At 35.5% G+C, this 17,396-nt stretch overlaps 1 protein-coding gene across 3 annotated transcripts in view; it reads right to left on the reverse strand.

Moving 5' to 3' along the window:
• Nucleotides 1–17,396, reverse strand: part of CNTN5 (contactin 5) — a 1,391,352-nt gene that overhangs the window by 61,868 nt on the left and 1,312,088 nt on the right. For all 3 annotated transcript variants that reach the window (XM_061204029.1, XM_061204028.1, XM_061204030.1), the window contains exons 18-19: nt 4,615–4,685; nt 2,289–2,523 (exon numbers count right to left, since the gene is read on the reverse strand). In XM_061204029.1, coding sequence (XP_061060012.1) covers nt 2,289–2,523; nt 4,615–4,685 — 306 coding nt within the window. The remainder of the gene's footprint in view (nt 1–2,288; nt 2,524–4,614; nt 4,686–17,396) is intronic.

A 17,396-nucleotide genomic window follows, 5' to 3' on the forward strand; every position in this document is an offset into this window, starting at 1 on the left:
TTCTGATGCATTTGTGGGGAGGAAGGCGATCTCCACGTCTCACTCCTCCGCCATATTGAAGCTCCTCCCTCTATTCAGATTTAATTTGCCTGGTATCTTTCATATTTCAGTCCACCAAAGTAAATGAAGTGTTACTATGAAATATGTTACAGCTACAACCTCGGTGTCTTTGAAAGAAAATATGCATATTTCCTATCTAGCTGGAAAGAGAAATCTCTAAAGGCAAGCCATTTCAAGTTTAAGAAAACACAGTATAAACAACCTATGGTGGCTGCTATAATTTAATTTTAAAGCAAAGGTTGACAAGGAACGTACAAATCTGGATTTCTTAAAGGCAACACTGGTGTTACCATACGAAGCCTGTACACACCTCTCCAATTCATCTCACGTGACATTTGGGACCATGTGCTTTATAGTTAGGTTAAATAAATTAAAACCACAAGAATATGCACTTCCTGAATAAAACATGTACTTCAAAACAGATATCAGAGTAACAAATGATGTAAAATATTATTATTATATACACTAACATAATACAATAAAGCAATATTATTGTTAAAGACACTCCTGATGAGAAGGTATAGGGTAGTGATGAAAAGCATTAGCTTTGGAGTCACACAGACCTGTGTTCAAATCCCAGCCCTGTCACTTACTACAGTTACTTACAACTTTTTTTATTTACTGGGTTGATTTGAGCATATTACTTAGCCTCTCTGAGTTTCAGTTTCCTGCAAAATAGATTGCAGCTTGAGATTCCTACCTCATATTTGATTGTAAGAGTTAATATAAGTAATGTGGAGACTGGCTATACTATCTGAAAAAACATCAGAAACTTGAGATGCTAAGTGCATGAATATCTCATCAGAACACCTATGATTCCTTATTATTACTTGATTCTTCACTTTCCTGTTCATTTTTATACTAGGAAAAATTTTCTACTTCTGCTTCAAAATTTGGCTCTATGTCATAAAATACAAGGCAGCTAGTGCTGAAAAACTACATCTTACATAAATCAGACACTACCTTTGTGCTTCAGTATTCAAACTACCTTACTTATTTCCCCCGCCATGAATTCCCCCTACCAAAAAGACTGCTAATTCTCTTAAGCTATTCAAGTCACACATGTGGGCACAAAGGAAGTAAAAGGGTCAGTTTATGAGAAAACAATAATTATTTGGAAGGTCAAATGTGTGTTGCCTTTGGTGGAACATTAGCTCAGTCTTCTGTCAGGTTTAGGGACTGTAAGGCATTTTATTTACTTGCAGGGCCAATTGAAATTTTGCACTTGGACTGAAGAAGGACTGTGCAGAAAAGCTAAATTTAGGGAGTTAGCTCTATCAAGCTTTCTCTCACTCAGAAAATGCATTTTGTATTAAAACTTGAAAGAACCAAGGATTTTGATGTAGGAAACTGAGTTTGCCCTCTAGCACTACCACCCGTTGACTGTAACCATGAATAAGTCACAGATTTACAGTTTACTGATCTGTAAAATGGGTTTCCTGCCTAGGTCCTGCCTACCTAGTAGTTTCATACTGAGAATTAAATGAGGTTATACGTATGAAGGCAGCTTGCTATAGACAAATCAAGGATTTAATGATTGAAAGGACTGGGTTTAATTCTCAATTAGAAACTATTTAACCTTTTTTTAACAAGTTCCTTAACTTTTCTGAACTTCAATTTCTCTTTCTCTACAATGGGGATAATAAAGCCTATTAGACAAGATTGTTGTGAGGATTTAATGATACCATGTGTGAAAAGCTTCAAACAAAAAATCCTGTCTGATACTTCTTTATCAGTCCGTTGTTTTGTGTATGAGGTTAGTAATGAATAGTTATTGGAGTCTTTATTTAAATTTATTTCACATAAGTTAAAATTTTCAATTAAAATAGAAATTATCCAAATTTCTAAATTTAAATTAGAATAAGGTTAAAATAGAAAATGATCTAAATTGCGAAACAGAGAAGAATGGTTAAATGACCATCCATCCAGAGAATATTCTACAGGCGTTACTAATATTGTTATTGTCATGGAAAGATATTTGCCATACATCATCAGGGAGTGAAGAACATAAAGCAAAGTATATGGAATGATCAATTTTTTTCAATAAAAACTATTTGGAAAAAATTTTGGAAAAATATATCTAAAAAGTGTAGTGGGAATATGGGTAAGTTTTATTTTTGCTTTTGGTGTACCTGTATTATCTAATATATTACAGTAGTGTCACATTCATGTACCAAAATAAAATATGAAAATGTTAAATGAAAATAATAAGCATAAAAAAAACTGACCTCCTTCAGCTGAACATATGACCACAATTTGACTGAAAGGTCCATCTCCTTTATTGTTATAAACGCCAACCTTCACTTCAAAGGGAGTAAGAGGAGGGACACTTTCATCTCGATAAATGAATTTTGAAGCTTCAGAAGATGTCACCATTTTTTCCTTCCAGCCACGTGTTCCATTGGGTCGGAAAGCCACAATATAGCCAAAGCCTTCCCCATTCTGAAACTCTTCCGATACTGGCTAGAGAAGAAAAATGCAATTAAATATCAGGAATAAAATTGATCAAAACCCCCACTCTTTCCAATCTTTAAATTTTTAAAAATTATGGATAACTAGAGCAATAGAGACTCTCCAATCTTTATATTACATTGGAAGCCAACATAGAACAATAGCTTGGCAGTCACTGGAAATTTAAAAGGCTTTAAAGGTATAAGATTAAAAAATTAAATGGTATCAGTTGGTATTTAAGAAAAGTATCAGGAGTATTGAAAACTCTTGAAGTGAAACAAATTTGCTCCAATTAGTCACATATATGAAACAAAGGTCCTTGGATTCCACACTAGAATGTAATATGTTGGGGAAAACTGTCATATGGTCTGGTGGTCAGGAAAATCTTGTCACTGGTAATGCTCTGCAGAGGCCTTTGCACAGAAAATCTCAGTGAAATTAATATAAGGCCTTTCTTCTAGGGTTTTTCTCAATTACTGTTGTGCTTTATTAACATATGAAAAAATTAGAATACAGAATTTTTTCAGGAGACTTGTAGTCCATGGCTTGCATTTAAATTTGTTAAATGAGCATCAATTGCACACCACAGAAAATAGTAATTGTGATTAACTAGTTAGTCAGTGGAGCAGTTACCAGACATTGCCTAGCGCAACGTTTGACAAATAGATACACAATAAACATTTGCTACATTTTCTTATTTTGAATTTTGATTTGAGGAAAAACTATGTATTGAGTGGAGGAAAAGAGACAAAGCCTATTATATCAAAGTACTATAGACTAAATGTTTATACCCCTTCCTCCTCCACAATTCATGTGATGAATTCCTAACACAATGTGATGGTATTAGGAGATGGGTTTTTGGTAGGTGACTTGGCTATGAGGGTGGAGTACTCATGAATCAGATTATTGCCCTTGTAATACAGAATCTAGAGATCTGTCTTGCCCCTCTGTCACGTGAGGACATAGTGAGAAATTGTGTTCTATGAACCAGGAAGCAGGCCCTTGCCAGATCTGAATCCACCAATACCTTCCAGAACTAGACTTCCAGCCTCCAGAACTGTGAGAATTAAATTTCTGTTGTTTATAAGCCACCCAGTCTACAGCATTTTTGTTATAGCAGCCCCAGCTGACTAAGACATAAAACTGACAGGGAAGGCAATTCCGTTTAGAGAGGTTTGATCTCAGTGAAGGTCAGGTATTGGGAAGTTAATACCTCTGCAGAAATCAAAAACAGGGCATAAAGTTTTATTGAAGAAGAGGCATATGAACAGAAGAACAGGTCAGAGGATGTGCTCATGGAAGATTTCTTACTGGGGAGAGGAGTTTTTCTGTATGTTTCTGTAAATTCTATCATTGTTCTTAGAGATGGTCAGGGATTGGTTCAGCTTTCTCCAATAGGCATTTCCATCTCCATATTCTAACACATTGTTCTGTTAGCTACATAGCTATATTTGATAATAAAGTTAACGTCAAAGAAGGAAAGTGGCTTTATGGAAAATAAATGTACCTCTCACACTCTTTCTCCCCTGTTCCTTTCCTTTGACAGAAGGAATGTTGGAGGTCATACAGTGAGGGACACAAAAGAATAAGGGTTTTGTAATCAAAGCCCCAATTCTACTGCTTCTCAGGAAAGTACTCAAACTGTGTATCAGTTTCATAATTTGTAAAACAAGGAAAATTATCCCCACTAATAGGATAGTTGTATGGGATAAATGAGCTAACCCAGTCACTACTCCAGAAAAACCTCAATGGTTTTAGCCTCCAAAAATGTCAAGGGTGCTATGCAATTGTGAAGTAAATAAATATCAAACTAAGCCAAATAAACATCTGAAGTAATTTGTGAGAGAATGTGTTTTAGTCATTCAAACTGTATTCTGAGACAGCCTATATGACAGGATGGCACACTTTAGACTTGGTATGAAAATGAGAAAAGTTCATGTTGGAAATATTCATGTGAGTAATGCATGCTCAAAGTGTTTCTTAACCTCCTTTAAACAGAAGTTACTCAGTTACTCTATACCAAATACCAAATACTGATACTCTATGTGTAACTTTCTTTTTTAAGGAATCAACAAGTTCTGACATCTGAGTAGGCTTTCTTACCTCCCAGGCGATGACTAACTCGTGCCTTCTTCCACTTCTTCCACTTACATTGGTGGGTGTTGTCTTTGGAACTGTCGTTAAAAATGGGCCAAGAGTGAGGACAATACGTAGATGTACAATTTAAGTGTCCCTACACCAAGAATGCATCATAACCCTACTCTGGCTGGGTAACATCCCCAAATAAACAAATCAAAATGTGTTTGGAAGTCAAAGTGGTCTTATTCAATATTAAACAAAATGTTTGTGACAAGTACCTTGCTTTCAAATCTATGTGGGGGAGTTTGATATATATTTTTCATGGCCACATACTGCATCCCCAAACTAGTTCGCTTGTATAAATGCTCTGTGGTTACTAAGGTCCAAATCATAATTAACACTATAGTCAAGGACATCTGCTAATGGTTAGTTAAATTTCACCCTACATGTTTTCTTCTTCCTAAGGAGGTGAATCTTCTGTGATTTCAGGGCTTGCAGAGCCCCTGGAAAGTCCACAGGTTGACATTAGCCTTACTGCTTTACTAGAACTCCCAGGTGGCTCCAGTTTAAAGAAATCTTAGCAACAGTTCCATGGAGTGAGAACCTATTTAAATGAATAAACATTTAAAAAAACTGTCAAGAATGAACCTCTCTGCAAACTGCAAAATATATAGATACCTGGTGAAGCTTTTTCAAATGCAAAACTATTAAAAGAATAAATGTGTCAAAGGAATAAATTTCCCCTTCACGGCACCAAACCACAAAATATGTAGTTGAAAGGGAATATTTTCAAATGAAGAACTGTTAAATGAAGAAAACTATTAAAAGAAATCATTTTCCAGGCTATGAGCCTGCATTAGCAATTTTACACTTCAGCGTTGCTTTTACATCCCAGCATATAGTTTTTTTTAAAAAAATTGATATACTCATAAACAATAGATTCACTCCCATTTATTACCTACTTGGAGTGGAAGGCTGTTAATTACTGGTAGATATTCACACAGCATTTTATATACTGGAAAAACTGATGCAGAATTTATATGCTACTAGAAAGGAAAAAAAAAAACAATTCTTCTTGGACGGCGGAGGTGGAAGAGAACACTATCATTGCCTCCATTGAAATAGATGATCTTTATTCACCAGGTCCAAATTTCATTTCCTTGACACTTTTCTCCGTGAACATGAGTTCTTGTCTTGCTCATGCACATGTAGAAGGATATATACAGAAGCAGTTACCAATCTTTCTTTTTTCACAGTTACATACACATTAAGGATTATTCATATGTGGAGTTCACTCTCATGAATTCCCTCAGAATTACATGGAATTGGATACCCCTTTGTCTCTCAATCAGGAAATCAAAAGGAATTCAACTAAGAAGAATGATGGTATTAGAGCAATAACAGTGAATATGCCTTAATTTATATGAAGAGCAGGCAGATAATTTAACTTGAGTTTTTTACTAGTAGTCATAAGTTATTGCTGCATGTAACAATCTATGACATATCAGTCTGCCTTGACACCATGTCTCAAAACCACTGTTATAGAGTAGTAGTTCTAAATTCATTTTCTGGTGTATGGTATGAGTAAAGCACACAGGGGGAAAACTGGTTTAACTGTATGTGTAAAAGGGTAGGGCTACACATTTCCAAATATACCCTCAGTGGCTAATCTCAGAGTTCTGAATATTGTGACCATCAATGATAGTCAGATAAATAGTAGAAGCAAGTTAATTTGTTGATATGGTGCCACTATGGTTTCTCTTAGTACCATTTGTTTGTAAAATATAAAAAGTTATGCACACACACATATGCTTCACATTCATCACTGACAATAATTAACAGGTAAATAATATTACAGGTAATATCTACCACAACCACCTACTTCATCTATTACATTGGAATTGCTAGTTTATACCCTAAATGTAGGATTTTGAATATTTTTCTTTGAAGATACCCTCCCTATGATTATGGATTTTTTTTAAATTAATTAATTAATTTATTTATTTATTTTTGGCTGTGTTGGGTCTTCATTTCTGTGCGGGGCTTTCTCTAGTTGCGGCAAGCGGGGGCCACTCTTCATCGCGGTGCGCGGACCTCTCACTATCGTGGCCTCTCTTGTTGCGGAGCACAGGCTCCAGACGCGCAGGCTCAGTAGTTGTGGCTCATGGGCCTAGTTGCTCCGCAGCATGTGGGATCTTCCCAGACCAGAGCTCGAACCCGTGTCCCCTGCATTAGCAGGCAGATTCTCAACCACCGCGCCACCAGGGAAGACCTGATCATGGATTTTGTGGAAAGACTAGGCACTGAGCATCTTTTTCTATTTTATTCAGCCCTCAAACATCATCTAAAAAGAGGATGCTTGGAACCTCTAGCTTAGGGTTGGAAAGTAGGCTATAGGCTATCTTGTGAGCACCTCTCTCTTGAAGCTCGTTAAAGAAGTATGAGTAGAATGAAATACAAGTGGTGATTTGAGGTCAAATCTTTCTTCTGGAGCTTTGGTAGTATCGTTCCATAGTCTATTAATGTTTTTATTTTTAAAAAAGCATATTTAGAGTTTTCAAAAGTTTTAACTTTGTGAGTAAAAAAATTAAAAAGAAACTAATGAAAAATGTGGTGAAAATTTCCACTTTGAGGAACCAAGAAAGCAAAATTTAATTTGTTTCTGTGTGGGTTACTTCCATATCAAATTATCCACAAATGACCTAGATTCTTTCTTTTATCATTTGAAATTAGTCTTTGAAGTCTTCCTACTGCTACTAATTTCTTTTAAGAAGATAAAATAAATAAATGTAAATAAAGATAAAATAAAATAATGTAAATAAAGAAAATCATCCAATTTTAATGTATAATAAATGACACAAAAGAGGCACTATAGTTCATTGAGTTTTAATAGTATATGTGTATAAGCACCAACTGTTCTTTTTAAAGAAAGGCTTACTAGATATAATAGGAAATACTAACAGAAAACTTAAGGCTTTAAAGACGTGGAAATAACCTAAATGTCCATGGATCAATGAATGGATAAAGAAAATGTGGTGTATTATACAATGGAATACTATTCAACCATACAAAGAAGGGAACCCTGCCATTTGAGACAACATGGATGGACATCAGGGTCCTTATACTAAGTGAAATAAGTTGGACAGGGAAAGACAAATACTTTATGATCTGACTTATATGTGGAATCTAAAAATATGGAACTGGTAGGAACAGAGAACAGATTGGTGATTGCCAGAGGTGGGAATGAAGGCTGTGGGAAATCGGGAAATGTGGTCAAAAGGTACGAACTTCCAGATATAAGGTAAATAAGTTCTAGGGATATAATATACAACATGGTGACTATAGATAACAATACTGTTATCGTATATTTGAACATTGCTAAGAGAGAAGATGTTAAAAGTTCTCATCACAAAGAAGAAAATGTACTTGTGTGAAGTGATGGATGTTAACTAAACTTATGGTAATCATTTTGCAGTATATAAATATATCAAATCATTATGTTGTTCACCTTAAACTAATACAGTATTATATGTCAATTATATCTCAATAAAACTGGAAAAACAAACAAACAAAAAAGAAAACCTAAGGCTTTAATAGATGCAACTCAGGCATTGTGTTTTGCTGTCAGGATCACAATGTTTGAATTGGGTACTCTAATTCTAATTGGCTTAAATTTCCTAATTACCTGCAGATGATCAGTGGAACCCATGCTCATTGGTTTCCTTTTGAAGCTGGTGGTTCACAGTTATTATCTCTGCAGTCAACACTGATTTTAATTATATCCTTTTATTTATAAAACAACATATTCATGATATGTAGAGATTTGACTTAATTGTTCAGAGCCCTTCTATTTTAAAAGTTCTATAATTCTTGTTAGAAGCATAAAATTAATATAATCAAACATGTAATAAATGCTTTCATTGAGTTCAGAGAAATACATATTTACCTAAAACCAAATGTATTTTCAATATGATTATTGAAAATCTGATTTAGAATTAAGCAGCTAGATGCTTTTCTCCCTCCGTTGGCTACTGATAAATGTCATGAGCTTATTAGCTTAGAGAATCAAGTTTACATGCACGGTTAATGAGTTAAACTCTGATTCTTCAGAATTTCTTTTTGAACATTAGTCCTCCATGAATGAATAACGTGATTAATACTTTTCCAACAATCTATAAATGTCTTGCTGTTTTAGTGCCTTATCTGGCATGTTGAAATGTAGACTTTTGTCCATTTTTATCTTATACATTTGGTTGTAAATGCTCAGAGTGACTAAAATATAGTGTACTACCTTAGTTTAAGCGTGCATGAATTTAAGCTTGAGTCTCAAAGAACTCTTTCTAAGTGTAATAGTCCGAACAAAGTCAATCACACTAAAAACATGCTTTAATTAGCATTCAACTAAACAAAAGAATACAGGATGAAATCTTTTACCAATCTCTCTTTTTTTCCTGGAAAAATTTCCAAATCTATTACAGTAGATGTTTACATGGCTCATTAAATAATATAGCTTTACTAGAGACCTGGGAGAGATCACATAATTTAGGAGCAAATCCAGCAACTGGTTTGGGCAGAAAAGTGTGAAAGAATGGAAGGAGGGAATGGAGGTTGATAATATAGTGAAGGTGGGAGTCAGGAGAGAAATTAAAAAAAAAAATCCTACATGAATTGAAGTATGTAACATACAAATATTTCAGTTAACTGATTATCATCTAAGCTCACTTTATAAAAAGAGATAAAGAGCTTCCAAAATTAAAAAAAACACCAGTGGTGTTTCCTAAAGAGTTCAGATAATGCTGTTATTCCTATCAATAGGGTAGATAAGGTGGTATGTGTAAGTGGTAAAAGTGTTCTTCTGGGACTGAGAAAGATCTGGGATTGAATCTCAGTTCTACCATTCTAGCTGATGGGTTGAAAATATCTCTTAATCACTTTGTCCTTTAGTTGTCTCACGGAGATAATAATAGTACCTACTTTTTAAGGTTTTCATAATTATGTATAACAGTGCCTGGAACTGTAATTTATAACTATTACCTAATGTTATCATCTACTTCAAAAAGAAAATGATTTCAAAAAGAAAAAGTAGTTGTCTTCTATGATAAACACTAAGTTCAATAGGAATCTATACACATGTGATCTTGAAATAGACTGTTCTTCGGGAAATCTGGATAATACGGTTTCGATAGTACCATGGGAATTGTGCTTTCAGTTTTGGCTCAGCTTGTTTAATTTGAAAATCTAGGCAATATATCATTTTTGATTTACAACTTTCATTGCTAGGATATTTCAGAGAATGTAAGATTTCTCTGATTTATGAACCTTCTCATAAATAGCAATAGTCAGGACCACAGGAGGTACGTATAGACAATAAAAGGTGTTTCCCTTCACTCATTTTCTCTGAACTTTATTCCACAAGGAAGTAGAAGCAGAGGATAGGCATAATAATCTTTGAGCAAGATTTGTTGGAACGTGTGGTAAAATGAAGAGAAAGAAAAAGGCAAGAGGAAGAAGGGAGGGGTGGGAGGAAGATAACTTGGGAGTCATCACCTTTGGTTTAAGATTAGAATTCCACCTCTGCCCCTTACTTATTAGGTAACCTTGTACAAGTTTTTAACTCTCTTATTCTGCTTCTCATCTGTAAGATGGGGATAAACCTGCTTGCTTTAGAGGGTTGATGTGAGAATTAAATGCTGTAATGAAAGGCAAGGGCTTAGTATAGTGCTTGGAACATGGTTCATGATTTATGACTGGTATACGGCATTATAGGGACTAGGAAGATGGGAAAAGTCTAACTTGAGTGTCTCACATTTACTCCTGGGTTGATGATAACCTCTCATTACCCTTTTGTCTTTCATGCTCAAGTCTTCTACTGCTCTTCCCTCATCTTGCTATTAGTCAGAAAGGGGCATGCCTAACAATTAACCATGTTTCATTTAGAAAGGCATTTGTTAAAGTTACCATCTCTGTTTGCAAAGTGTCTCTGAAACTGGAGATATATTTCTTGAATATATTTTGCAGAAAAGACTTTCCTGGACCAAAGTGGTTTCATGATTTAAAATACTGTCTGCTGTATGAGCCATACTATTACCTTCTTTTTTCCTAATTATTGAGATTTGGTCTTAGAGGTCTGTTGCTTGCTATGCTTTTTGTCTGCTCTTAATGTTACTAAGAACAATTTCTTTTATTTAATATAATTAAATTACTCATTGGGTTGAAGAAAGCTATAATGTTCATTTAATAGTATTTTCTTTTAGAGTTTCCCAATTATTTCAGTTGACTGCTTTACGTTTTTTATATCATATATTTTTTTAGAAACGTAGACTAGAAAGACCTTTAAAAACTCCACAGCTTTATGCCTTTTCTCTGCACACACCAGTGCCTGACAATAGTATGCAGATTTTTTAATTGCCCCCTATAAATAATTCTGCCTGAGTCTCATTTGGTCTGGCCTTCAAAGCTCCATTAAATGCCATTTACAAGGCCAACCCATATGCCCCTGGGAAAACTAATTCAGTCCCACCTTATAATAGTATTTTATTGTGTTCTTTCCATAACTTTTGAACTCAGTGAAGTTTCCTAAGTAATTATCATGGACAAGAAATGTGAATATGAACAAAGCAAGATCCTTTCAGAAGTAGGAAGGTAATGTACAGGGAAAGAAACTGTAGTAGGAAGTTTAATGAGTCTTTTCTGGACTTGGGATGAGACACATGTAACCTCAGATGCTAAAGTGAGGTTGGCTAGACAAAACCACAGAACTACTAGGAAAGAGAGAAAACCAATTTCATGACCCTTTCCCATTAGCCTTCTCCAGCCATATATATAAGATTTTAGCACAAGCAGTGTTTTGGAAGAAGGCTGTCAGCTTAGCAGATGGATGTGCTGTGGCATATCCCTCCATCCCCAGCTGTCGCTAGGAGCAAAGTGGGAGTATCATTTCCCCCTCAAGCTAAGTGACAAGAGAAGCAAAATAGCTGATGAGGAGAGTACAGATGCTTACCTCTCACATCCTGGCTGGATGCTGTTGAGCTTCAGAACTTTGTAAGATGGCTCAGCCCTGCGCTATGCTACTAGAGCAGAGACCAAAATAGTTCTTGAGAACATATGGCATTTCTAGAGTTTGGCAGGTCAGAAATGCGAAATGATTATCATGGGCAAAGCAGACACTGTGGAAGGTAGGTTTGAATAATCCTGTTGGTATCACAGCCAATAAAGCTGCCTGCTAGGAGATACGGTAGTCTCTAAAGAACCCAATGTACCCCGAGAGAGAAGGAAGCAGAATGTGGACAAATGCCATCTCCTGGAGCACTCAACATTTACGTGAGAACAACAAATTGCAACACGTGAAGTCATTTTTCATTTTCTTCTTTTCTGACCTGGGAAGTGACCAGAATAGCAGTTGGAAGGTCAGGGAGGAAGTAGAAAGAAGAAAGAAAAGACAAATCGTAACCCTTGAGTCAAGCCTGTGCTGGGATGGAGGGACAGAAACATGGAACTGGATATGAGATGAAAGTGTTTATTAAGTTAATATAGAATTTTTTTTTTTTTTACTTTTTTTGGTACTAGATGTTTATTTCAGACTTTTGTCACAGAGGTCAGTAAACAATCAAAAGGTTACACATATCTATTGTATGCCAAGACAAATCTTTGGAGGAAAAAAAAAATGTACCTATTAGAACTTAGTGTTTCAGCTCTACCTGGAGCTATACACATGAGATATAGATATTCAGTTTCATAACTCCCTAGTTCCAAATAGACCACTAAGTATTTAAAAAGAAAAAAGAAATAAAAGAAGCACACACAAATCACTAGTTATACTTGCATGGCTAATACATAGGGTAGTTTGAAAATACTGAGAATAACCTCTTCTATATTTTATTTTTTTCTATTTTTTTAACATCTTTATTGGAATATAATTGCTTCACAATGGTGTGTTAGTTTCTGCTTTATAAGAAAGTGAATCAGTTATACATATACATATGTTCCCATATCTCTTCCCTCTTGCGTATCCCTCCCTCCCACCCTCCCTATCCCACCCCTCTAGGTGGTCACAAAGCACTGAGCTGATCTCCCGGTGCTATGAGGCTGCTCCCCACTAGCTATCTATTTTACGTTTGGTAGTGTAGATATGTCCATGCCACTCTCTCACTTTGTCACAGCTTACCCATCCCCCTCCCCATATCCTCAAGTCCATTCTCTAGTAGGTCTGTGTCTTTATTCCCGTCTTGCCCCTAGGGTCTTCATGACCTTTTTTTTTTTTTTTTCCCCTAGATTCCATATATATGTGTTAGCATACAGTATTTGTTTTTCTCTTTCTAACTTATTTCACTCTGTATGACAGACTCTAGGTCCATCAACCTCATTACAAATAACTCAATTTCGTTTCTTTTCATGGCTGAGTAATATTCCATTGTATATATGTGCCACACCTTCTTTATCCATTCATCTGTTGATGGACACTTAGGTTGCTTCCATGTCTTGGCTATTGTAAATAGAGCTGCAATGAACATTTTGGTACATGACTCTTTTTGAATTATGGTTTTCTCAGGGTATATGCCCAGTAGTGGGATTGCTGGGTCGTATGGTAGTTCTATTTTTAGATTTTTAAGGAACCTCCATACTGTTCTCCTTAGTGGCTGTATCAATTTACATTCCCACCAACAGTGCAAGAGGGTTCCCTTTTCTCCACACCCTATCCAACTTTTATTGTTTCTAGATTTTTTGATGATGGCCATTCTGACTGGTGTGGGATGATATCTCATTGTAGTTTTGATTTGCATTTCTCTAATGATTAATGATGTTGAGCATTCTTTCACGTGTTTGCTGGCAATCTGTATATCTTCTTTGGAGAAATGTCTATTTAGGTCTTTGGCCCATTTTGGATTGGGTTGTTTTTTTTTTTGATATTGAGCTGCATGAGCTGCTTGTAAATTTTGGAGATTAATCCTTTGTCAGTTGCTCCAGTTGCAAATATTTTCTCCCATTCTGAGGGTTATTTTTTAGTCTTGTTTGTGGTTTCCTTTGCTGTGCAAAAGCTTTTAAGTTTCATTAGGTCCCATTTGTTTATTTTTGTCTTTATTTCCATTATTCTAGGAGGTGGGTCAAAAAGGATCTTGCTGTGATTTATGTCATAAAGTCTTCTGGCTATGTTTTCCTCTAAGAATTTGGTAGTGTCTGGTCTTACATTTAGGTCTTTAATACATTTTGAGTTTTTTTTGTGTGTATGGTGTTAGGGAGTGTTTTAATTTCATACTTTTACACATACTTGTCCAGTTTTCCCAGCACCACTTATTGAAGAGGCTCTCCTTTCTCCAGTGTATATTCTTGCCTCCTTTATCAAAGATAGGGTGACCATATGTGCGTGGGTTTATCTTTGGGCTTCCTATCCTGTTCCATTGATCTATATTTCTGTTTTTGTGCCAGTACCATACTGTCTTGATTACTGTAGCTTTGTAGTATAGTCTGAAGTCAGGGAGTCTGATTCCTCCAGCTCCATTTTTCTTTCTCAAGATTGCTTTGGTTATTCAGGGTCTTTTGTGTTTCCATACAAATTGTGAAATTTTTTGTTCTAGTTCTGTGAAAAATGCCAGTGGTAGTTTGATAGGGATTGCATTGAATCTGTAGTTCACTTTGGGTAGTAGTCATTTTCACAACATTGATTCTTCCAATCCAAGAACATGGTATATCTCTCCATCTATTTGTATCATCTTTAATTTCTTTCATCAGTGTCTTATAATTTTCTGCATACAGCTCTTTTGTCTCCTTAGGTAGGTTTATTCCTAGGTATTTTATTCTTTTTGTCGCAATGGTAAATGGGAGTGTTTTCTTAATTTCACTTTCAGATTTTTCATCATTAGTGTATAGGAATGCAAGAGATTTCTGTGCATTAATTTTGTATCCTGCTACTTTACCAAATTCATTGATTAGCTCTAGTAGTTTTCTGGTAGCATCTTTAGGATTCTCTATGTATAGTATCATGTCATCTGCAAACAGTGACAGCTTTACTTCTTCTTTTCCGATTTGGATCCCTTTTATTTCTTTTTCTTCTCTGATTGCTGTGGCTGAAACTTCCAAAACTATGTTGAATAATAGTGGTGAGAGTGGGCAACCTTGTCTTATTCCTGATCTTAGTGGAAATGGTTTCAGTTTTTCACCATTGAGGATGATGTTGGCTGTGGGTTTGTCATATATGGCCTTTATTATGTTGAGGAAAGTTCCCTCTATGCCTACTTTCTGCAGGATTTTTATCATAAATGGGTGTTGAATTTTGTCGAAAGCTTTCTCTGCATCGATGGAGATTTTCTCCTTCAATTTGTTAATATGGTGTATCACATTGATTGATTTGCGTATATTGAAGAATCCTTTCATTCCTGGGATAAACCCCACTTGATCATGGTGTATGATCCTTTATTGTGCTCTTGGATTCTGTTTGCTAGTATTTTGTTGAGGATTTTTGCATCTATGTTCATCAGTGTTATTGCCCTGTAGTTTTCTTTCTTTGTGACATCTTTGTCTGGTTTTGGTATCAGGGTTATGGTGGCCTCGTAGAATGAGTTTGGGAGTGTTCCTCCCTCTGCTATATTTTGGAAGAGTTTGAGAAGGATAGGTGTTAGCTCTACTCTAAATGTTCGATAGAATTCACCTGTGAAGCCATCTTGTCTTGGGCTTTTGTTTGTTGGAAGATTTTAACTACAGTTTCAATTTCAGTGCTTTTGATTGGTCTGTTCATATTTTCTATTGCTTCCTGGTTCAGTCTCGGAAGGTTGTACATTTCTAAGAATTTGTCCATTTCTTCCATGTTGTCCATTTTATTGGCATATAGTTGCTTGTAGTAATCTCTTATGATCCTTTGTATTTCTGCAGTGTCAGTTGTTACTTCTCCTTTTTCATTTCTAATTCTATTGATTTGAGTCTTCCCCATTTTTTTTCTTGATGAGTCTGGCTAATGGTTTATCAATTTTGTTTATGTTCTCAAAGAACCAGCTTTTAGCTTTATTGATCTTTGCTATCGTTTCCTTCATTTCTTTTTCATTTATTTCTGATCTGATCTTTATGATTTCTTTCCTTCAGCTAACTTTGGGGTTTCTTTGTTCTCCTTTCTCTAATTGCGTTAGGTGTAAGGTTAGGTTGTTTATTTGAGATGTTTCTTGTTTCTTAGTGTAGGATTGTATTGCTCTAAACTTCCCTCTTAGAACTGCTTTTGCTGCATCCCATAGGTTTTGGGTCATCGTGTTTTCATTGTCATTTGTTTCTAGGTATTTTTTGATTTCCTCTGATTTCTTCAGTGATCTCTTGGTTATTTAGTAGTGTATTGATTAGCCTCTGTGTGTTTGTATTTTTTACAGATTTTTTCCGTAATTGACATCTAGTCTCATAGCATTGTGGTCAGAAAAGATACTTGATACAATTTCAATTTTCTTATATTTACCGAGGCTTGATTTGTGACCCAGGATATGATCTGACCTGGAGAATGTGCCATGAACACTTGAGAAGAAAGTGTATTCTGTTTTTTTGGATGGAATGTCCTGTAAATATAAATTAATTCCATCTTGTTTAATGTATCATTTAAAGCTTGTGCTTCCTTATTTATTTTTATTTTGGATGATCTGTCCATTGGTGAAAGTGGGGTGTTAAAGTCCCCTACTATGATTGTGTTACTGTCGATTTCCCCTTTTATGGCTGTTAGCATTTGCCTTATGTATTGAGTTGCTCCTATGTTGGGTGCATAAATATTTACAATTGTTATATCTTCTTCTTGGATTTATCCCTTGATCATTATGTAGTGTCCTTCTTTGTCTCTTGTAATAGTCTTTATTTTAAAGTCTATTTTGTCTGATATGAGAATTGCTACTCCAGCTTTCTTTTGATTTCCATTTGCATGCAATATCTTTTTCCATCACCTCACTTTCAGTCTATATGTGTCTGAGGTCTGAGGTTGGTCTCTTGCAGACAGCATATATACGGACCTTGTTTTTGTATCCATTCAACCAGTCTATGTCTTTTGGTTGGAATATTTAATCCATTTACATTTGAGGTAATTATGCATATGTATGTTCCTATTCCCATTTTCTTAAATGTTTTGGGTTTGTTATTGTAGCTTTTATCCTTCTCTTGTGTTTCGTGTCTAGAGAAGTTCCTTTAGCATTTGTTGTAAAGCTGGTTTGCTGGTGCTGAATTCTCTTAGCTTTTGCTTGTCTGTAAAGTTTTTAATTTCTCCATCAAATCTTAATGAGATCCTTGCTGGGTAGAGTAATCCTGGTTGTAGGTTTTTCTCCTTCAACACTTTAAATATGTCCTGCCACTTCCTTCTGGCTTGCAGAGTTTCTGCTGAAGGATCAGCTGTTAACCTTATGTGGATTCCCCTGTGTGTTATATGTTGTTTTTCCCTAGCTGCTTTTAATATTTTTTCTTTGTATTTAATTTTTGATAGTTTGGTTAATATGTGTCTTGGTGTGTTTCTCCTTGGATTTATCCTGTATGGGACTCTCTGTGCTTCCTGGACTTGATTAACTATTTCCTTTCCCATATTAGGGAAGTTTTCAACTATAATCTCTTCAAATATTTTCTCAGTCCCTTTCTTTTTCTCTTCTTCTGGGACCCCTATAATTTGAATGTTGGTGTGTTTAATGTTGTCCCAGAGGTCTCAGAGACTGTCCTCAGTTCTTTTCATTCTTTTTTCTTTATTCTGCTCTGCAGTAGTTATTTCCACCATTTTATCTTCCAGGTCACTTACCCGTTCTTCTGCCTCAGTTATTCTGCTATTGATCCCGTCTAGAGTATTTTTAATTTCATTTATTGTGTTTTTC

This window comes from Eubalaena glacialis, chromosome 10 (assembly GCF_028564815.1).
Source record: "Eubalaena glacialis isolate mEubGla1 chromosome 10, mEubGla1.1.hap2.+ XY, whole genome shotgun sequence".
NCBI classification, from domain to species: Eukaryota; Metazoa; Chordata; class Mammalia; order Artiodactyla; family Balaenidae; genus Eubalaena; species Eubalaena glacialis.